Source organism: Cajanus cajan, chromosome 11 (assembly GCF_000230855.2).
Source record: "Cajanus cajan strain Asha chromosome 11, NIPB_CcT2T_4, whole genome shotgun sequence".
Taxonomy (NCBI): domain Eukaryota; kingdom Viridiplantae; phylum Streptophyta; class Magnoliopsida; order Fabales; family Fabaceae; genus Cajanus; species Cajanus cajan.
In genome coordinates, this window is record NC_138527.1 from 8,911,763 (window position 1) to 8,936,042 (window position 24,280).

The 24,280-nt window shown below is 39.5% G+C and overlaps 1 protein-coding gene across 25 annotated transcripts in view; it reads left to right on the forward strand.

Annotated features, from left to right (window-relative positions):
• Positions 1-220: 220 nt before the first annotated feature.
• Positions 221-24,280, forward strand: part of LOC109793724 (uncharacterized) — a 41,120-nt gene continuing 17,060 nt past the window's right edge. The window contains exons 1-10 of one of the 25 annotated variants that reach the window (XM_083066759.1): positions 221-667; positions 747-787; positions 854-901; positions 1,148-1,296; positions 1,422-1,474; positions 1,568-1,653; positions 1,757-1,886; positions 2,872-2,993; positions 4,904-5,138; positions 5,289-22,130. In XM_083066759.1, coding sequence (XP_082922885.1) covers positions 9,227-10,192 — 966 coding nt within the window. In that variant the 5' untranslated portion in view covers positions 221-667; positions 747-787; positions 854-901; ... (5 more) ...; positions 4,904-5,138; positions 5,289-9,226 and the 3' untranslated portion in view covers positions 10,193-22,130. The other 24 variants (XM_083066760.1, XM_083066747.1, XM_083066750.1 and 21 more) reach the window with 24 other exon arrangements.

The following is a 24,280-nucleotide window of genomic DNA, read 5'->3' on the forward strand; positions in this document are numbered from 1 at the left end:
AAATGTCTATAACATATATCATATGATCATGTGTAAACAATATTAGCTTATGAATTTCTCCTTACCTATCATTCTAAACTTTTGTAGCATTTAATCCCCTGAGGATCAGATTATGAGGTTTAGTGGAAGATCAGATTGTTTACCAATTTGGGAAGCAAAAGAAATGCCCCTATTTCAAGAAGAGAGAATGTGGTCTTTTTAGTTTTAGCACAACATGCCTTCCCAGAATGAGATGGGATGAAGTACATGAGTGTTTTTTAACAAACACTACAAATTAGTAGTTAATTAATGGCGGTTTTTTTCTGGCGGTTTCAATAAACCGCCAAAAAATGTTATAATTCTAGCGGTTATTCTAACCGCCACAAAACTGTCATAATATTCACGTAGACAACTTAATTAAATTATATTGTTATTCTTATTAAAAAAATTAAAAGAATAAAAATAAAGAGTTAGAAGAACTTAAAATCAAAAAAGAAAAAAAAAAGCATGCTCGGGTTCGCTTCACGCCCAAACTTCTTCTTCTTCCGTCAAACGCTCAACATAACGGGAGCTAATTTGCGATAAAACCATTTCGCAAACTGTCCAATTTAGGGTTAGTGATTTTGCAAGACCTTCTTTAAATTTTCTCTTCTCTGCGTTGTTTTTTGATCGATTGCTTCCATTTAAGGTGAGTTTTCGATTCATATCTATTTTGATTCCCTATTTTTGCTATGTATAATATTTCATTATGATTTTTTTGTTCAAAGGTTTTAGGTGGAAATTTTTTTCCAGAGATTACGAATTTGAGGTAAGGGAGTGTGATTTGTATATGCATATTGAGTGAACTTTATAAGGAAAGCATTTTGTGTGGCAGGTGTGTCTTCTGATCTTTGTTTGCACGAATCCAAGGCCAAGGAGAATGGTATGTCTTATTATGTCTCCTTTTCTGCATCGTTAGATCTCGCCCTCCTTTCATCTTTTCAATTTCTTCTTACTCTTCTTGTTTGCTTACTTATTTGTTTTTTTCTTTTTCACATTTTTAATTACTTTTTTGGGTGGATATTTTATTCTCCCACTAGTTATTTTCCTCTTTTCTTTCTATTTCTAGTCCATTAGTTTAATTTATTGGTCTGGAAAATGGATTTTTTCCATCTTTTATATTAAGCAGGGGACCAAGCTATGGCTCTTGGGGCAAAGTTCTCCCGGCTTTTGAAGATAATAGGGCTTCAAAAATTGGGGTTAGGTTTGATAAATCAATTCTAGATGGCAATGATCTTGGTGGCCTTTGCGAAGATGATCGTGGGTTCTTTTGTTCTGGTAATTCAATGTATTTGATTGTACTTCTGTTTCTTTAGTTGCATATTAGTACACTGCACTATATAATTTTGGCACGTATAATTCATTTGTGATTTATACTGCAACAAATCATTTACTACGAGTAGATGGCTCTGGAGTGGATGACCTTGGCAAAGTTGCAATTAATGAAATGTTTAAGGTTTGCCCCAGTTCTATTATATACTTGTCCAGAAGTTGTTTCTATTCATGAAGAAATATACTTAACACCCTTTGTTTAGGATAACTTGAGTAGACTGCATGATAGGAGCAAAGAAACCCACAGTCATGAAGCAACTTAATCGCCTTTTTCCAAACAAAGTGACTGTACAGTTGCCTCAGGTATCAGTGTATCATGTTATACTCATTTGATTTTGCAATTTATAATGTTGCTAACTTGCTATTTACCTATCAAATATCTATTTTGCTTCCAAACTTGTACAAGACGAGGCTTTACTTTATGACTGGAAGCAACGGTTAAATCATGACATTGAAACTATGAAAGCTCAGTCCAATGTTGTCAACATTCAAAGGTTTTAGGTGGAACAAATTTTTCCAGAGATTACAAATTTGAGGTAAGGGAATGCGAATGTTCTTTATTTATTTTTTAACGTTTTGATTTGAAATTACAATGTTATTTGCCTTTTGAAATTACGAGTGTTATTTGTTTTTGATGTTCTGAATAGAAATTGGCTTGTTCATGATGTTTTTCATGATCATTAATTTGTTGATTATTAAATCTATGATTGTTTTAAAAGAGGAAGAACCTCAACTGGAAAGTGCTGATATGTTCCATTGCTTGATTCTTCTCTACTTTTGATTTGCTCTGTCACAATAAAATAGATGCACTAGGGTAAAATAAGGATATGAAGACAATTAAAGAAGTTTAAGGATAGATACAACAACTGAACAAGTAAAAACAAGCATTATATAATTGTTAGAAAAGCATTAAAATAGACAAAAAAATCAGTAGATCACAAACAGCACAAGTATTTAGCTGTGATAATGATAATCAGAGGATTCAAGGGTGTGTTTTGAAGGTGGGTTTGGTGGAATCAAATGTATTTGTTGCTAATGTTTTGGTGGATTTTTACTTTGCTTGTGGGTGTTTGGTTGGTGCATGAGTCCCCTCTAACTTGTGTTGAAACTCAAGTTTTCATAATAAGAATGAGGGCACTCTTTGTCTTAGTCTTAACCACTTGGTCAGAGACACTGCCACATTGGTATTTTGGCATGGACCAACTCTTCATATGTTAGGTAAAAGATTATAAACAGCCTAATTATATCTCTAAATGAAACAAATATTATCTTGTTCTTCAAAAGATGTAAACCAAATGCAATAATGATTTACCACTAGCAATTGCTCGAGCTGAATTTCCACGGGAATTTTGTACAATCAAATCCATCTTGGAACAACTCAGGTTATTGAACTCTTGAGCTGCAATTTCCATTGCTATTTTCTGTTGCTTACCCATTAGTGACTCCCTCTTTCATGTTCTCCCCTATTCTTTTCCTTTTCTCTGAACCTGTTATTGACATGATTCTGTTATTATTTACTAGAACCAAGCTGGATAATAATGAAAAATTAGGGGGTTTTACTCATAAGTTGGAAGCTGCACGTGTTGAGACAGTGGAGTCAGGAAAGATGACTAAAGATCTTGAATTCTAATTCATGTACCAAAGTAAGTGGATCTTCTTCTCCCCTATGCTTATTCTCTCTTGAATATTTTAGTATTACAAATATATTTAAAAATCTTGTGTTACAATTTGTAGTTAAGTTCCCTATTCTTGTCTCTTGCCTCGCAACATTTATAAGAATTTGTTATTTAATGAAATATTTGGATCTTGGAAAAACAATTTGATAAAATTCTAACATTGTTAAAATCAGTTTATTTGTTATTCGATTCTATCCAAATTAAATTCTATTCATTGCGTGGAATGAAAACAAGGGATACAAGCATGAATTTTATTGCAATAAAAAATTAAATGTGAATAGTTGTTTGTGATAAAAAAAATATACTGTCCATATTTCTTTAAAGACCTTAATTACTTGGCTCACAATAGTAATTCCATACTAGGGAACATGGTAATAGAAAAGTTAAGATATGACTTTTTATCTATTTTAAAATAAATGTAAGAAAAAAATTCTTATTGTTGTTAACTGTTCCTAATTTTTAATATTTTAAATATTGATATAATATTTACGTTAGTTGAATATAATATTTTGTTCTTTTTATATGTAAAATATCATTTATCTATTTAAATTTCCTAATGTTTCATATTAGATAAAATAATTAGACTAGTCTAGCTAAAACAGTGTGAAGAGGCTGAAGATCACTAGAGCTGACAGATGCTAGTTAATTTAATAATGTATACAATCTTTCACAACACAAGCTCCTCCTTAATTTTCATTATTCATAAATTTTTGTTCTAGATCTAGTTATTAATTAGAGGGCGGGTGAAACCCGTTGAGATATTCTACCAAAGAGAATGGATCCCATGATTATCATAATTTCTAATAGCTTTATACACCAAAAAGTATAGATGTATAGCTTCTTACCTAATTCTCAACTCAATGCATATCTGCAGTGTTTCTTAGTCTCTTTGTTTGATGATGGAGTCCTCTAATTTTCTTTTTTTTTGGAACTAGCTTTATTATTTTGTAGCCATTTCGAACATTGCATTTTCAAAAACTCAGCACTGACTTGACTTTATTATAAAGTTTACAATTGTTTCAATTATATATAATAGACTGAGTGTTGTTGAGAAAAACTAGACCTTGCATAACATAGACACCATGTTCTTCCACAAAATGCATTTTAATGTTACTTGTTTTATAGTTTCTGGGCGTTTAAAACCGCCAGAAATGTTGAATCAAGCAAAATTTAGATGAATTTTGTGGCGGTTTTAAACCGCCACAAAATGTCAAACAAGTCAAACAAAAATGAATTTTATGGCGGTTTGGAACCGCCACAAAGAGATTGATTTTTCTGGTGCCCAAAACCAGCATTTACAAAATATCCGCCGGAAACGGTTTGTAGCGACCGTAGATCCGGTGATTATTAATGACGCCGGTATGCCATTTGTGGCGGTTTTGAACCACCAGAAACCGCCAAAATAACCGCCACAAATCACACATTTTTTTGTAGTGAAAACTGGGTACTTGTTTAGTTTTTTACCATTCTTTTCTCAACACGAGGTACTATGATATGTGTTAGTTGCGAGCTACATTTAATTCTGACGTGCTTTTTTTTTGTTTTCTTTATTTGTACATTTTGCATAGTGAAATTAATTTTTGTGTTGAATGCTCTCACTAGAAAGAAAATTTTTATAGAAGACAAGTTGAATTGGGTTGGAAACTAGAATCCCAAAATTGCCATAAGTCTCATGAAGTATGCAATATCAAAAGGATACAAAATAGATTCATATGAATTGGGTAGATAAATTAAATCTTTAATTAATTTTGTTTCTACCTTTGATATTTGATTTACAGGCATATATATATATATATATATATATATATATATATATATATGTTATTTTTTTTTCTTCGATTGATCCCATGTGCATTATGATTTATGATTCTTAATAGGAAATGAGCTATGTGCTGAGGGAAAAGGAGCCAAAGTAGACAGTGTTTAATATGCTAAAGACATAACTATGCTCAAACGTATAGTTAATCTGCTATACCTAGATGCTTTTAGAAGGCCTAAAGTGTTAGGCCCTGGTGGTTTCTATGTTAAGGAATGGTTTCTAAAGCTTCTTACTAAATGTTGGGCCTGGTGTGGTTGATGGAGTGACCCACCATATTTACAACCTCGGTGCCGGTATGTATGTGTACATATATATATATATATATATATATATATATATATATATATATTCCCCTTTTTGGTCAATAGCAATAGCATGCACTTCACTACTTTTCTCTCAATGATTGTTTTGTTTCTAATAATATTTATTCCAAATGAATTAAGGTGTCCACAAGGATGTTATCAACAAGATTCAAGACCCATATTTCTTGAGTCAAGTTGCCGAAAATTTTAAAAGTGTCACTTAAGCAGTCAATGAATTCACACCATGGGCAACACCATGGGTTGGGGAAGCTCGTGGAGCTTGTAACATTGGTAGCAAAGATGTCTCTCACACTTTTGTTAGTGGGTTTTGGTCGGTCTAATATACCAATGAATTGAGTTATTTTTTGTTTCTTTTTCAAAAATCCATGAGTATACATATTAATATCTCTTAACTTATATAACTAGGTACTTGGACTATAACACCCCATTTTTCAGAAAGGTTATTATTACTATTATTATTATTATTATTAGATGGTATTTGGTCATAATTATTTTAATAATTATAGAGGAATATTATTTTGTACGTTTTAAATAATTATTATTTTGGACAATTATTTTGTACGTATTAAATAAGTATTATTATTATTATTATTATTATTTTTAAATAAATATTTATATGTTTTAAGAGAAGGTTGATTTTATATGATATTTTGTTATTAAAATTATATTATTATATTTTGGGTCAGAAATATATTATTATTACAGAGGAAAAATATTTTATAATATACATGTATTTATTTTATTTAATTATTTTGAGGAAGAAGAGAAGTGGGTTAGAAGAGAAGGAAAATGGGTTGGGTTGACCCAGCCCAATGGATTAATTTTTTAAGAAAGGAGTCAGGTAGCGTTAACCCTATCTGCCTCATTTGCCTTCTGAAGGGTTAGGAAAAAAAAGAAAGAGGAGGAGACTAACGAGATCTTTATTTTAGTTTCAGCTACTGTTTATCCAGGTACGGGAGAAAAATGGATTATTTGTATGCAAAGTTACATGAGGGAATTGGGTATTGGGTAGAAGAGGAAGCTAGTAGGATTATGAGTAATTTTATAATTATTTCTGTTTAGATAATTATTGGTCTTATGTGATTCTGTATGTATTTAAGATCATGAATATATATTTAATTTGTAAAAATGATGGTCTGGGATAGAGAACAAAATTGTAGAAAAGTGCCTGTGAGTTAGGTTTTGGAAAAATTGGATTATTTCTATTTGAGGAATTGATGATCCCATTAGAGTCTGTATGTGTTGAGGATTAGAAATATATATTTAATTTGTAAGAATGATGATCTGGGAGAGAGAACGAAATTGTAGAAAAGTGTCTGTGAGTTAGGTTTTGGAAAAATTGGGGGTTTTATTATTTGAGTTAAGATTCTATCTATTAAATTGGTGATTAATTGGGTTTTATATTAATTTATAAAAATTATTGTTATAGATGTGTATTCATGGTGAATTGCTTGATGGGTATGTGAATCATTGTATTGTGTGGACTTATCTGTATGTAATATGGAATTTGAGTTATGAAATGAGATGTGTGGAATGCGAATGAGATGTGATTGTGGATCCTCATACTGATGACCAGGGGTGAGCACGGCCCTAGACTGGTAAAAGGGTAGCGTGACCTTGGCACATTGTTATGTCAGGGGTGAGCACGACCCTAGGCTGCTAAAAGGGTAGCGTGACCTTTGCATAGCGTTATGTCAAGGGTGAGCACGACCCTAGGCTGAAGGGTAGCGTGACCTTGACATAGTAAGATTTTGTGATGATTGTGATTGTTATGTGATTGTGGTTCCTCACATTATGACCAGGGGTGACACGACCTTGGGCAAGAGATGCTACAGGCGTGACCTTGGCATAGGGTGGGATGTGTGAGACAATTAATACTTATGTTGGGGGTGGCACAACCTTGGGCAAGAGATGCTATAAGCGTGACCTTGGTGTAGACCCCTAAAATTGTCCGGGTCGGAAATAAGACTCGAAGACTCTCAAAGATTGAAAGAAAGTCAGCCAGAAGGACTCCTAGAAGACCATAGGATGGCTATCTGTAGGTTTAGAGGTCTTAGAGTACCTAAAAATAAGGAAGTGGGAGGTTTGGAGCTCAATACGGCCTCCTTGGAGTTCAGTACGGCCGTACTGCACATTTTGTACTACAATACGGCCGTACTGAAACCAATACGGCCGTATTGAAGTTTCTGTATTTCAATACGGCCGTACTGAATTCAATACGGCCGTATTGAAGTACAAAAACTCAATACGGGCCGTATTGAACCCAGGGGCCGTACTGCGCCTCATCCCTATAAATAGGACGTCATTTGGACGTCATTCCACACTTTTACACACAGTTTTGACTCCCTCCTTGAGTATTCTGGGGTTTTTGAGCAGTGTTCTGCCCTAGAAATCTCTCTGGGAGTCGATCCGACGAAGTTCTTGAGTCACGAGCCATTTGCTTGAGTCTCGAACTTAGTCGAAGGGAAATCTTTTAGATTTCCATAGTAAAAATTAATTTTTAGGAAGGAGCGAGCGAGCTTGTAGAGGGAGGGAGCGCCAAAAAGCCTCCTAAACTTCATTGATATATAAAAAGCACGCTTCAAGAGGTTTCTTCTCTAAAAATCCCTTCTTTTACCGCTTTCTGATTGTTGCATATTTAAATTCGTCATCATGTAGATATTTAATATATAATCGTTTATAATAAATAGGGGTAATTTAGTAATTTTACGCTATTATTTAATAAATAATCCGTCATAGGGAACCCGAAAGGGGCGTTGTGGGGTGCTAACACCTTCCCCGCACGTAACCGACTCCCTTACCCAACTCTGGTTGTAATGGCCAAGGTTGATTTATAAAATCAATTGCCTTAAATCTTTTTCCAATGTTTTGAGTAAAACATTGGTGGCGACTCCAAGAACCCTACCTTTTGCGAAAACCACTAATCCATAGAGGGTCCCGCTTGGGATTAATATGGATTGGTGAACCATTTTAATAAAATTGTTAGTTCGACAAGGTCTTAGTTTGAGAATAAGTCGTTCTAACAATCCACCACTTTCAAAAACATTAAAAAGAGTCCAACCATCGTCGCGAATGCCAAGCTCCGTTTCGGCGGGTGGCGACAGATGGCGACTCCGCTGGGGAAGCCTCGAGAGTCAGTCCCATTTAGTGATGGATTTTTCTAAAATAATTGTTTAAAATTACTTTATTACCCCTTACTTGTATGATAACATGTTTTATCTATTTGGCTTTAATAATTGTTGTTTGTTTAAACTTCCGCAATTGTTTGAAATAAAAACTGCACACAAACCTTTGCACACAACAGTTCCCTCTATACCCGGGGGCATGAGTGGAAAGCCATAGGGAGTGGATGTTAGTACGGCCGGTTGTCGAATGGGTCTATAGGTGCCCGTAGATCGTTGTCGGAAAACATCACTCAAGGTGATAACCATGAACTCAAGTCCGACAGTGCGTTGGAACTTTCCATCGACTTACGAAGAGAGGGATTGGGTCCCTATAATGGGGGCACCTTGGGGGCCTCAGACCAGTGAGAACAGTTAGAACCACCTTGAATATGCACTTTTCTGCAGGATACCCCTACCTCGTGATTCGCTCGTGACTGTTCGTGGATGAGTGAATTGTTTGTGTATAGGTTTATGTGATATTGTTTGTGCATTAATAAAACCTCGTGATAAGGTCTAAAGAATAATCCCCATGCATGAAAAAAAACATGACATGAGAGGAAAGACCATGTGCGAAAATATAATAAAAGTGAGGAGCATGTGCATCATTACCAATAAGACATCATGCATCCTCATAAACCATGCATTTTAGGTTCACCAATACCTCTTGACATGAGTAAAAGAGACCCATAATTATCGAGATTCTCCGTTGGGGAGGGATCATAAGTCAAGGAGGGTGGTAACACTCTGTTTTAAAAAGGCAGCGCCTTAAAAATGGAGGGTTATCAAGCTGATGTCAAGAGCGTATTCATTCCATAAAATAAACTAATTAAGCATTCATTTTAGAAAGTGGCTGGTCATCTCTCTGTCCTCACGCGCGCGCAGAAAATCAAGAAGATGGACGCGTTGGAGGAACAAAATAAGAAGCTTACAGTCGAGCTCTCACAGCTCAAGGAGAAAATGGCGCAAATGATGGAACTCATGCGTCATCAAAACATGAATGGGGCTCACCACAGTGACCATGAGTCCCATCATGAGGAGGATCATGAGGAAGAACAAGACCCTCCGCGAGCTGTACCCCTTGGGGCGGGGATTACGATTAGAGAGCCTGAAATTTCAAAAGACCAATTCCGCGCTCTAGAAGATCGGCTGAGGGCTATGGAGGGGCATGATTTTGATATTAAAGATGCCGCCGACATGTGCTTAGTGAGGGACATCCAATTCCCTCCCAAATTCAAAGTGCCCGATTTCCCAAAATATGTGGGATCGACTTGCCCCAAAAGTCATCTCACCATGTATTGCCGAAAAATGGCTGCATATGCTACCAATGAAAAGCTCTTGATCCATTGCTTCCAAGAGAGCTTGGCTGACACCGCACTCAATTGGTATATGCAGCTGGATGGAAGTCAAGTGTGCACATGGAGGCAGTTGGCCGACGCCTTTCTCAAGCGCTATAAATATAACATCGACCTAACACCCGATAGGTCCGATCTTCAAGCCTTGAGTAAGACAAATGATGAATCCTTCAAGGCGTACGCCCAACGATGGAGGGAGTTGGCGGCACAAATAGAGCCCCCGCTGTCGGATAAGGAGACGGTGTCCCTATTCATAAACTCGTTGACCGGTCCCTATTATGACAAGATGATAGGGAACACGACAACACTCTTCTCGGACATCATCACCATTGGCGAAAGAGTGGAACAAGGGCTGAAAAGTGGGAAGCTAGCTGGGCTTTCCCAATCATTTGAAGCCAAGAAGACCTACGGGAAGAAGAAGGAGGGAGGAGTCAATGCCGTAAATATTTCTTCATCTTCTTCCACTTCGAACAGGAAAGTCGCAATACAACCCTGTGAAGAAGTTTGATAAACTTCCGACCACATATAGCGACCTCCTGCCGAAGCTAGTGGAAGCACGTCTTCTAGCTTACGTTCCACTAAAGAAGATTGATCCACCTCATCCCTATTGGTACAAACCGCAAGACAAATGTCTATACCATTCGGGGGCATCGGGGCATTCAACGGAGAAATGTAGAGCTCTCAAAAATAAGGTCCAAGACCTTATCGATGCTGGGTGGATCACTTTGGATTCAACAGCGCCCGACGTGAGCAAGAATCCTCTGCCGAAGCAGGAGTAGAGAGAAGATCAAGCCACGATAGGGCCCCTCCATATTCTTCTTTTAGGGACTCATGATCAGTACCCGAGATCATGAGAACCTTTTCATGTAAATAAGGGTTTTTGTACAGTTTTAATACATATCAATAAAGAGGCATTTTTCACACATCACTCTCTCTTTTGTTCTTTTCTCTCTTTCCTCATTAACATTAATAATTCTAAACCTAAACAGAACCAATAAAATAATTATGTCTGTAATTGTTCGCTCTGACCGGGATCCGAAAGTTGAGGATGAATGGGTTGAGTTGGACAGTGATGAGGAGGCCATCTCTCCGGATCTGCAAAGACCGCTAGATCAAGAAGCTCGTCTACTCCAACCGTGTCAAGAAAAATTGGAGACTGTGAATTTGGGGCAGGGCCGAGAGATAAAAGAGGTCAACATTGGGACCCCTATCAGTGATGAAATAAGGACACATGTTTCCGCTATGATTATAATAAAATCATTCATTGCTTCTTTTCTTGCTTATAATAAAATTCTAAACCACATTATTTTTAACCCTGTTTGAATAAACATGAATGAGGTTAAAATCATCTTAATAATAATAAACCCGCATCATTTTTATGTGGAAGTGTGTGTGACAACTTGGAGCACCTTCCGTTGGCCTCGACAAGTGCCATCATGGATAAAAAGAAATCCTCTATAAAAGAAGCTCGGCAGGAAACCCAAAAAGGGGGTTGCGCAAAATAAGAGCAAAGAACCCGCTAGGAATCCCACGAAAGGGTGACCTAGGCAAAAATTAGGGTTGCAAAAATAAAAACAAAAGTCCTCTAAAACGCCACAAAAGGGTGTTTTAGGCAAAAATAAGGACAATCAAAAAACAAAAGAAATCCATGATGGTACCATGAACCGAATTCAAAAAGAAAGGTTCAAGAGAAGCTATCCAAGTTGTCAAAATCACAACGTCAATAAACAAGATTTTATTAACTTCATAAGTGTTTAATCAAACAAGCCTAAACACATAAGCCTACCTTGGCCAACCATTCTTACAAAAACCATTTTTGAAAAATAAATCCCCTCTAAAACACAAACTTCAGAATAAAAGTATCTTTCCCTTCTTTTCTCTCTTGTCCCAAATGATTTTAGAATAATCTAGTGGAAGCATGGAGAAATAAATCATCACTGATAATGGATCTAATCTGAACAACAAAATGGTGGAAGAACTGTGCCAAGAATTCAAGATCCAACACCATAACTCTTCCCCATATCGGCCAAAGATGAATGGGGCAGTCGAGGCAACCAATAAGAACATCAAGAAAATAGTGCAAAAGATGGTTGTCTCATTTAAAGACTGGCACGAGATGTTACCCTTCGCTCCTCATGGCTATAGGACTTCAGTACGTACATCTACAGGAGCTACTCCATTCTCCCTCGTTTATGGGATGGAAGCAGTTCTACCCGTCGAAGTCGAGATACCTTCTCTAAGGGTAATCATGGAAACAAAACTTTCCGAGGTAGAATGGGTTCAAAGCCGATACGACCAGTTGAACCTTATCAAAAAGAGACGGCTGAACGCCACATGCCATGGTCAAGCCTATCAGAGGAAGATCAAAAAAGGCTTTTGACAAGAAAGTCCACCCTCGAGTCTACCATGAGGGAGAGTTGGTAATGAAGAAATTTCTACCAACTCAAAAGGACAAAATCGGAAAGTGTGCCCCAAATCACGGAGGACCATACGTGGTAAAACGAGCCTTCTCAGGAGGAGCATTGATCCTCACAGACATGGATGGAGAAGAACTTCGATACCCAGTCAACGCTGACGTGGTAAAGAAGTACTATGCTTGAAGACGTTGCTTGCATAGGCCCGCTAGGATGAAAACCCAAAAAGGGCGTCCTAGGCAAAAGTTAGGGCAAAATAAAAAGCCCGCCAGTACAAGGGTACTAGGCAAAACAAAGGTGAATTTATCCCCGCTAGGATACGTCCTAGGCAAAAATTAGGGGCAAAAGAATAAGATGCAAAAACAAAGCTAGCAACGATCACTTGAATCGAAAACCGAAAGGCGGTTCAAGTGATTATCTTCTAGAAGCAAGCGTCTTGCAGCATCTACGCTCCTGGCTCAGACATCTCACCCGAAGCAATTAGGGGAGCGTAAAGAGCAACAATTACAGATATAATTGTTAAGCCCAATGTATATAGCTTACCCTGGCCAGCCATTCTTCAGAAATTTCCTTCTGTATATCTTTCTGTAAAAACACTTGTAAATATCAATAAAATATCTATTCATTTCTCTTCTCTCTTGACCATGTGATTATGCCTCTAAAATTGGTATTTCATAAAAATTGTACGAAATTCCTTTAATAATCGGTCAATAAAGAAAATTGGAGGGGTTCCTATAAAATCCGTAATCTCCTGCATAAAAGGCTCACAAAAATATTCCCTCACGTCGACGACAGAAATTCCTCCAAAGAAGAAGAGGATAGGGAGAGCCATTCATTTTCTAAAAAACATCAACAAAATTAACTTGCATTTTTGTGCATCACACACACATTAGTTGCACATTCAAAGACCTTATCATGAGGCAATTGCATAAAATAGAAGAAATAGAAAAATTGCTTGTGTATGACAGCAGTCAACAGAAAAGGCAAAAATACAGAAAAAGTCAAAAAAATGACAAAAAAGGCAAAAATACAGAAAAAGCCAAAAACGACAAAAAAGGCAAAAGATTTAGAAAATCAATCGCATCGTACAGAATAACTAAGCCTGGAGAGGCTTGCCGAAATAATACTCGTACAGAATAACTGAGCCTGGAGAGGCTTGCCGAAATAATACTCCCACAGAATAATTGAGCCTGGAGAGGCTTGCCGAAATAATACTCTCTCAGAATAACTGAGCCTGGAGAGGCTTGCCGAAATAATACTCCCTCATCAGAATAATTGAGCCTGGAGAGGCTTGCCGAAATAATACTCCCCAGAGATATCTCAGCTTCCACTCACGGGCCAAATTCCCCAGTGAAAGCTATCAAACCAAGATCAGCAAGATTCCCCAAGGAGGGCTTGATCGTCTAAACAGAATATCCGAGTCGAAAGGACTATGACCTCCTCAGTGGAGGATAGCTTTCCAACTCAAGCAATGAGTGAAGCTAAGCCTGAAGAGGCTTTCTAAATAATACTCTGGGATACATAAGATCTTCAATCCCCATTCGCCTACTCAGAGGCACTCCTTCAAAAAGAAAAATCACAAAAGACAAATAATCATTCCCCAAGTGGAATCCGGCTCTCAGCCAAACATCAAGCGTCAAGATGATCTGCCTAACAGAAGAGGCTAATCACAACAAAACGACAAAATCCCCCAGTGGATAACAGCCTACGCAGAGGCAACAAAACCGGAAAATCAAAAGAGTCACCCGAATAAGGATAACCGGGATACTCCACCATCGTCGAAAGGACGTCAGCCAATCATAAGGCATCGCTCACATCAGAAAGAGCATCTTCGTGTCTACACCCCAAGGAAACAGAAATTCCTCAATGGGCACCAATTACGCAATGCAAAATTGGGACACAAGAACCTTTGAGTAACTGCACATCCCCTAGACGGATCCCTGCGTTATCCAGCCCTCAGCGGCATCAATATCAAAAACAAACTGTCGAAGCAGCATCGTGGACTGTGGAGACAAAACCATCACAGATCCCTGGAGAGGGCAAACTCACGCTACCTCGAGGTTGTCAAGAAGCACAGAGGTACGCAACCCTGGAAAGGGCAAGACTCACGCTACCAAAGTGATCAGAAGCACCGAGGTATGCAAACCCTGGAGAGGGCAAACTCACCCTGGAGAGGGCAAGACTCACGCTACCAAAGTGATCAGAAGCACTGAGGTATGCACGAGCCTGGAGAGGCGACGACTAATACTCACCCTGGAGAGGGCAAACTCACCCTGGAGAGGGCAAGACTCACGCTACCAAAGTGATCAGAAGCACCGAGGTATGCAAACCCTGGAGAGGGCAAACTCACCCTGGAGAGGGCAAGACTCACGCTACCAAAGTGATCAGAAGCACTAAGGTATGCACGAGCCTGGAGAGGCGACGACTAATACTCACCCTGGAGAGGGCAAACTCACCCTAGAGAGGGCAAGACTCACGCTACCAAAGTGATCAGAAGCACCGAGGTATGCAAACCCTGGAGAGGGCAAACTCACCCTGGAGAGGGCAAGACTCACGCTACCAAAGTGATCAGAAGCACTGAGGTATGCACGAGCCTGGAGAGGCGACGACTAATACTCACCCTGGAGAGGGCAAACTCACCCTGGAGAGGGCAAGACTCACGCTACCAAAGTGATCAGAAGCACAGAGGTATGCAACCCTGGAGAGGGCAAGACTCACGCTACCAAAGTGACTAGAAGCGCGGAGGTATGCACGAGCCTGGAGAGGCGACGACTAATACTCACCCTGGAGAGGGCAAACTCACCCTGGAGAGGGCAAGACTCACGCTACCAAAGTGATCAGAAGCACCGAGGTATGCAAACCCTGGAGAGGGCAAACTCACCCTGGAGAGGGCAAGACTCACGCTACCAAAGTGATCAGAAGCACTGAGGTATGCACGAGCCTGGAGAGGCGACGACTAATACTCACCCTGGAGAGGGCAAACTCACCCTGGAGAGGGCAAGACTCACGCTACCAAAGTGATCAGAAGCACTGAGGTATGCACGAGCCTGGACAGGCGACGACTAATACTCACCTTAGAGAGGGCAAGACTCACGCTACCAAAGTGACTAGAAGCGCGGAGGTATGCACCAACCTGGAGAGGCTACTCAACAATTTTCCCACCTGAAGACACTACAAGTCGGAAGGATGGCTTATTCCCCGGACAATTGGGTCAACTCCTTTACTTATCAAACGGTACACCAAAAGGCCGTTTGACTAAGTAAAGAGGGGGCAGCTGTAGACCCCTAAAATTGTCCGGGTCGGAAATAAGACTCGAAGACTCTCAAAGATTGAAAGAAAGTCAGCCAGAAGGACTCCTAGAAGACCATAGGATGGCTATCTGTAGGTTTAGAGGTCTTAGAGTACCTAAAAATAAGGAAGTGGGAGGTTTGGAGCTCAATACGGCCTCCTTGGAGTTCAGTACGGCCGTACTGCACATTTTGTACTACAATACGGCCGTACTGAAACCAATACGGCCGTATTGAAGTTTCTGTATTTCAATACGGCCGTACTGAATTCAATACGGCCGTATTGAAGTACAAAAACTCAATACGGGCCGTATTGAACCCAGGGGCCGTACTGCGCCTCATCCCTATAAATAGGACGTCATTTGGACGTCATTCCACACTTTTACACACAGTTTTGACTCCCTCCTTGAGTATTCTGGGGTTTTTGAGCAGTGTTCTGCCCTAGAAATCTCTCTAGGAGTCGATCCGACGAAGTTCTTGAGTCACGAGCCATTTGCTTGAGTCTCGAACTTAGTCGAAGGGAAATCTTTTAGATTTCCATAGTAAAAATTATTTTTTAGGAAGGAGCGAGCGAGCTTGTAGAGGGAGGGAGCGCCAAAAAGCCTCCTAAACTTCATTGATATATAAAAAGCACGCTTCAAGAGGTTTCTTCTCTAAAAATCCCTTCTTTTACCGCTTTCTGATTGTTGCATATTTAAATTCGTCATCATGTAGATATTTAATATATAATCGTTTATAATAAATAGGGGTAATTTAGTAATTTTACGCTATTATTTAATAAATAATCCGTCATAGGGAACCCGAAAGGGGCGTTGTGGGGTGCTAACACCTTCCCCGCACGTAACCGACTCCCTTACCCAACTCTGGTTGTAATGGCCAAGGTTGATTTATAAAATCAATTGCCTTAAATCTTTTTCCAATGTTTTGAGTAAAACATTGGTGGCGACTCCAAGAACCCTACCTTTTGCGAAAACCACTAATCCATAGAGGGTCCCGCTTGGGATTAATATGGATTGGTGAACCATTTTAATAAAATTGTTAGTTCGACAAGGTCTCAGTTTGAGAATAAGTCGTTCTAACAATCCACCACTTTCAAAAATATTAAAAAGAGTCCAACCATCGTCGCGAATGCCAAGCTCCGTTTCGGCGGGTGGCGACACTTGGCATAGGGTTGATTGCAAGATTTGTGAAAATTGGTGTGATTGCGAATTGTGATGTGGTGATGATGCATGATTGATAGAGTTATGATATATTGAAATGTTTATTAATATTTTATAATGAGATGATATGTTGTGTTTTCCTTATGTGCCTTACATATAGATATTTTCTTTTCTCACCGTGCAATTGTAGATGTTTTAGGTGAGGAAGATCCGGATATGAGTGGCATCTAGAATGCCAACGGTTGAATTGTGGGTATGCTTTAATATTGTGACATCAGGGCAGAGGATTTCTAGGACATGGATTTTTATATGGATTTGGAGTTGTACCTTGTCTTTCAAAAATAATTTGTAAACTCTTATGTTTCATTTTCTAATTTATTTATTTCCAATTATCATGGATATTGAGGAATATTTATGAAGGTTTTTATGTGAACCCTTTTACCTATGTTGAAAATTTTATTTTCTTAGTCTATTTACATTATTACAATATATGTATTGGGGTAGTAAGGGTGTCACATTTAGTGGTATCAGAGCATGTCGATCCAATCGGTCGTGAGTTATGTACTTATCATGATTTTGTTGTGTACTCTGACAGTGTTTTGTTTGTTGTATACTTTGATGATGCTCTGCTTTGATAATGATGATGATGATGTTCTCCTTGTTATGATATTGTAGAGTTTTATACCGTTAGATTATAGTGTAATTAGAGGAATGATAGATAGTGTTAGCTAATATTATTATGACTACTCTTCTTCATTCTTATGAGTGCTGAATTGTTTGATACTTCTTGCTTACGTAAGAAGTAGTGGTTGGGTGGTATCGCTTGTGTTGCAAGCATATGTGCGAGTAGTAGTAGATGAGATATTATGTTAATTAACTAGAAACTATTAGGACCTTAGATTTGGGTGAGACATTAATTTGTCGAGAGTTTACGATTAATGGAGTTTCTAGAATCTATAGTTGTAGCGATTGAATCCAAGGAGGTTGTATCTGAGAAATGGAGTTTTGGTATCCTTGATGAGAGATTAAAATGTTGGTAATTCCCTTGAGTGTTGGAACTGGCATGTTAACCGTTTATGGTTTAGGTAACATGTGAGTTTTATTTTCTAAGTCTGTTGTGCTAAATATGTGAGTTGTTTTGGTTTAGGATTGTAGTGGGAAGCTTGAATATGAAGTTGAGGTGTGAGTTTGGAAGGGTTGAGGTATTTTTGTGGCCTTAGATATATTGATACACTATTGCTATTTGGTGTAGAGGATATTTTCGCTGCAGTTTTGTTGTGCCAGTATGAGTACCATATTGACAGATTTAAATTTTATAGTCTTCACAAAAGTTGTAGCCTTGGATGTTATCTTTCCATTGGAACTAGAATCAGGTAAAACGGAGGTCTAGAACTCCAGTTATAGCTACTTTGGTGATCAAAGGTCTAGCTGTAAGCGCTGAATATATCTGCTACGGTTTTTGAAATTTTTAGCTAAGAAGATGATCTTTTTAGAATCTTATGTCTTTATAGGAGTTGTAGCTTATTCTCTTAGCTTTCTTTTGAGATAGGTTTTAGATCATTTGGATGAGTATAACTCTCTAGGTATCATTTTCTTTGATCATTGTCGAAGGGATATGTATGGTGTCATGATATTTTTGAATCGTTAGGCAATGCAAGGATAAAAATTGATTTTTGTCATGATTCTGAGATGTCATGTGGATTGAGAGGTTGTTTAAGGTTGTATGATGTTATTTGGTAAAGTTGGTTCATGTACATGCTATATGGAGTAAATGGTGATTGATTCATACATGCTTAAGAATGATATATATCGATTTTTTGAAGTAGGTATTCTAATATGATTTGATATGCATGTATGTTGATATGAGGATAGATGACCTTATGGATTAATTAGCGGGTGTTTAGTAAGGTTGACCTTAATGTGTGCTATCATCAAATTGGAATTGAGAGTGAGGATTTATCCAAGATAGCTTTAGGCTAAGTTATCTAAGTATGAATTTTAGTTGTATAAGAAGAGTTTTCTAGGTCCTGTGATTTTAGTGAGGTATAATGTAGATCTATCTAAGGTAGAAGATGTACTTAAGAGGGAGATACCAAAGTAAGCTAGTGAGTTTAAGAGTTTTCTTAGATTAACTTATTATTATAGGAGACTTATTGAGGAAATTTCTAAGATAGCATTACTTTTGACTAGGTCGACTAGGGAGAGTGTTGTCTTTGTGTGGGATAGTAAGTGTGAGAGTAAATTCCAAACTCTTAAGGAAAGGTTGGCTAGTGCTAATTGTACTATCCGTACCGCCATGCCGAGCTCGAGCTCGGCATCTCAGCGTGGAGTGACCTCGGACACGTTCTAGGCGACGTCAGCTCGGCATCCAAATAGGTCATGACTGATCTCGGGCCTAAGGCCCATGAAAACCCTAATTCACCCTAAGGTACGTGCATTACTTATACGAGACTCATACATCCACAAACACTAACTTTAGCATCGGAGTCTCTTTTGCAGGTACCACCCCCATCTTGGAGCATCAAACGTACTAGCGAAGAAGGCTCGCTGATCTTACCCAGCGGATCATCTCTGCGACAGATCCCTGGTAAGAACATTTGGCGCCCACCGTGGGGCCGATCAAGACAGCTCTTATCGGCAACGCTTATGGTTTTCACCCGATGCCATAGTAGACGAGCAACAGACGACATCGATCATACAACCAGCATGGACAACGAAGCAGCATTGAGAAGGCTGATCGAGCAGGTTGAACAAATGCGGCAGCAACACACTGCCGATCTGCAAAACATGCGTGCCAAGCATGAAACTAACCTGGCGGCGCTGCGTACCGCTAACGAAGCTGACCTAGCAGGGCTGCGCGCCGAGAGAGAATGAACGTATTTGGGCCCAACTTCCTCAGCGCCCTTCTGATCAACCTCCTCAACTGAGTAACCAACACGAGGAAGAGGGGCATTCAGTTTCTCAGCCACAACAACTCCTAGGGCACCGACCCCCCGGCCTGCTACTCACCGGTCACATGCACTGACGAACAGGTCAGCCCATGAAGTCAACATTACTCCAGCCCAGGCTCCAGGCCATTGGACGAGCATCCGCCGCCATCCTTTTGTGGACGGCATCATGGAGACACCTCTGCCCTTTGGCTAGAAGCCCCTCCACATCGACCGCTACGATGGCACGACGGATCCGAACAAGCACGTTAACTTATTGTAGACCCCTAAAATTGTCCGGGTCGGAAATAAGACTCGAAGACCCTCAAAGATCAAAGGAAAGTCAACCAGGAGGACTCCTAGAAGGCCAAAGGATGACTATCTGTAGGTTTAGAGGTCTTAGAGTAGCAAAAATAAGCAAATAGGAAGAAATAAGCTCAGTACGGCCTGTTTGAGACTCAGTACGGCCCGTATTGAAGTTTTGAACTTCAATACGGCCGTACTGAAATCAATACGGCCGTATTGAAGGTTTTGAACTTCAATACGGCCGTATTGAATTCAATACGGCCGTATTGAAGAACAAATCTTCAATACGGGCCGTATTGACCCCCAATGCCCGTACTGCGCCTGTTTCCTATAAATAAGACGTCATTGGACGTCATTCCACACTTTTCAAGATAGTTTTAACCCTCTCCTTGAGTATTCTGGGGTTTTTGAGCAGTGTTCTGCCCTAGAAATCACTCGGAGAGTTGATCCGACAAAGTTCTTGAGCCCCGAGCCATTTTGCTTGAGGATCGAACCTAGTCGAAGGGAAATCCTCCGGATTTCCATAGTTAAAAGTTTTTTAGGAAGGAGCGAGTGAGCTTGTAGAGCGAGGGAACGCCAAAAAGCTTCCCAGTTTCACTCAATATATAAAAGCACGCTTCAAGAGGTTTTTTCTTAAATCCTTCCTTTTACTGCTTTCTGTGTGCATATTTAAACTGTCATCATGTAGATAGTTAATTTATAATTGTTTAGAATAAATAGGGGTAATTTAGTAATTTTACGCTGTTATTTTAGAAAATAATCTGTCATAGAGAACCCGAAAGGGGCGCTGTGGGGTGCTAACACCTTCCCCACGCGTAACCGATTCCCTTACCCGACTCTGGTTGTAATGGCCAAAGTTGATTTATAAAATCAATTGCCTTATCCCTTTTTCCAATGTTTTGAGTAAAACATTGGTGGCGACTCCACGAACCCTCCTTTTGCGAAAACCACTAATCCATGGAGGGTCCCGCTTGGGATTAATATGGATTGGTGAGACGTTTTAATAAATAAATTGGATAGGATCGACAAGGTCTCAGTTTGAGAACAAGTCGTTCTAATAATCCAATACATTTTCAAAACTAAAATAATAAGCGAGCTCGACCGTCTTCGCGACCGCCGAGGCCCGTTTGGGCCGGTGGCGACAGATGGCGACTCCACTGGGGAAGCTTCGAGAGTCAGTCTCATTTAGTGACAGATTATTTTTAACAAATAATAGTTAAAATTACTTCATTACCCCTTGCTTGTATGATAACATGCTTTATATATTTGGCTTTAAATAACTGTTGTTTGTTTAAATTTCCGCAATTGTTTGAAATAAATTGCACACAAACCTTTGCACACAACAGTTCCCTCTATACCCGGGGGCATGAGTGGTAGGGAGTGGATGTTAGTACGGCCGGTTGAATGGGTCTATAGGAGCCTACGAGACCGTTGTCGGAAAAACATCACTCAAGGTGATAACCATGAACTCGAGTCCGACAGTGCGTTGGAACTTTCCATCGACTTACGACGAGAGGAATTGGGTCCATATAATGGGGGCACCTTGGGGGCCTTTGACCAAGTGAGAACAGTTAGATCCTCCTTGAATATGCACTTTTCTGCAGGAGACCCCTACCTCGTGATTCGCTCGTGACTGTTCGTGGATGAGTGAATTGTTTGTGTAAATGCTTATGTGCAATTGTTTGTGCATTAATAAATAACCTCGTGATAAGGTCTAAGAATAATCCCCATGCATGAAAATGTCATGACATGAGAGGAAAAACCAATGTGTGAAAATATAATAAAAGTAAGGAGCATAGGCATCATTATCAATAAAACCTCATGCATCCTCATCATCATTTATAGGTTCACTAATACCCTCTCGATGTGAATAAAAGAGACCCGTGACTATTGAGATTCTCCGTTGTGGAGAGATAATAGCCTAGGGAGGGTGATAAACTTTCATCTTAAAAAGGCAGCGCCTCAAAGATGAAAGATTATCAAGCTCACATCAAGAGTGTATTCATATCATAAATAAGCTAATTAGATTAAACATTCATTTTAGAAAGTGGCTGGTCATCTCTCTGTCCTCACACGCGCAAAGAAAATCAAGAAAATGGAAGCGCTAGAGGAACAAAACAAGAAGCTCACGACCGAGCTTTCACAGCTCAAAGAGCAGATGGCGCAAATGTTGGAACTCATGCGTCACCATAACATTCATGGATCTCATCACAGTGACCATGGGTCCCATCATGAGGGAGAGGAGGAGGAGCATGAAGAAGATCCTCCACATGCCATACCTCTTGGGGCTGGAATTATGATCAAAGAGCCCGAGGTTTCAAAAGAACAATTCCACGCCCTAGAGGATCGGTTGAGGGCTATGGAGGGGCATGACTTCGATATTAAAGATGCCGCCGACATGTGTTTAGTGAGGGATATTCAATTCCCTCCCAAATTTAAAGTGCCAGATTTCCCGAGATACGTGGGATCGACTTGCCCCAAGAGTCATCTCACCATGTACTGCCGAAAGATGGCTGCATATGCCACAAACGAAAAGCTCTTGATCCACTGCTTCCAAGAGAGCTTGGCTGATACCGCGCTCAACTGGTATATGCAGCTAGATGGAAATCAAGTATGTACATGGAGGCAGTTGGCCGACGCCTTTCTCAAGCGCTACAAATACAACATCGACCTAACACCTGATAGGTCAGATCTTCAAGCCTTGAGTAAGAAAAATGATGAATCTTTCAAGGCGTACGCCCAACGATGGAGGGAGTTGGCGGCACAGATAGAGCCCCCGCTGTCAGATAAGGAGATGGTGTCCTTATTCATCAACTCGTTGACTGGTCCCTATTACGATAAAATGATAGGGAACACAACGACACTCTTCTCGGACATCATCACCATTGGGGAGAGAGTGGAACAAGGACTTAAAAGTGGGAAGCTGGCTAAGCCTTCCCAATCATATGAAGCTAAGAAGGTCTTCGGGAAGAAGAAAGAGGGAGAAGTCAATGCTATAACCATACCCTCGGCTACTTCCACTTCGAAGTCGGGAAGATCGCAATTCACCCCTGTGAAGAAGTTTGATAAACTTCCGACCACTTATAGCGATCTCCTGCCGAAGCTAGTAGAAGCCAAACTTCTAGCTCATGTTCCACCAAGGAAGATCGACCCACCTTACCCCGATTGGTACAAGCCACAAGACAAATGTTTATACCATTCGGGGGCACCAGGGCATTCAACAGAGAAATGCCTTGCTCTTAAATATAAGGTCCAAGACCTTATTGATGCCGGGTGGATCACTTTTGATTCGATAGCGCCCTACGTGAGCAAGAATCCTCGGCCAAAACAGGATTAGAGAGAATAACAAGCCATGATAGGGCCCCTCCACTTTTTTCTTTTAGGGACTCATGATCTGTACCCGAGATCATGAGAACCTTTTCATGTAAATAAGGGTTTTGTACAGTTCTACATACATATATCAATAAAGAGGCATATTTCACACATTATTCTCTTATTTTGTTCTTTTCTCTCTCTCATTAACATTAATAATTCTAAACCTAAACAGAACCAATAAAATAATTATGTCTGTAATTGTTCGCTCTGACCGGGATCCGAAAGTTGAGGATAAACGGGTTGAGTTGGACAGTGATGAGGAGACCATCTCTCCGGATCTGCAAAGACTGCTAGATCAAGAAACTCGTCTACTCCAACCGTGTCAAGAGAAATTAGAGACCGTGAATTTGGGGCAAGGCCGAGAGATAGAAGAGGTCAACATTGGGGACCCATATCAGTGATGAAATAAAGACTAATGTTTCCACTATGATTATAATAAAATCATTCTTCATTGCTTCTTTTCTTGCTTATAATAAAATTCTAAACCACATTATTTTTAACCCTGTTTGAATAAACATGAATGAGGTTAAAATCATCTTAATAATAATAAGCCCACATCATTTTTATGTGGAGGTGTGTGTGACAACTTGGAGCACCTTCCCTTGGCCTTGACAAGTGCCATCATGGGTAAAAAGAAACCTTTCAAAATAAAAGAAGCTCGGCAGGAAACTCAAAAAAGGGGACTGCGCAAAAATAAGAGCAAAAGACCCGCTAGGAATCCCACGAAAGGGTGACCTAGGCAAAAGTTAGGGTTACAAAAAATAAACAAAAATAAAGGTCCGCTAAAACGCCACAAAAGGGTGTTTTAGGCAAAAATAAGGACAATCAAAAAACAAAATAAATCCATGATGGTACCATGAACCGAATTCAAAAAGAAAGGTTCAAGGGAAGTTATCTAAGTTGTCAAATCACAACGTCAATAAACAAAGATTTTCTTAACTTCATAAGTGTTTAATCAAACAAGCCTAAACACATAAGCCCACCTTGGCCAAACATTCTTACAAAAACCATTTTTGAAAAATAAATCCCTTCTAAAACACAAACTTCAAAACAAAAATATCTCTTCCTTCTTTTCTCTCTTGTCCCAAAAGATTTTGGAATAATCTAGTGGAAGCATGGAGAAATAA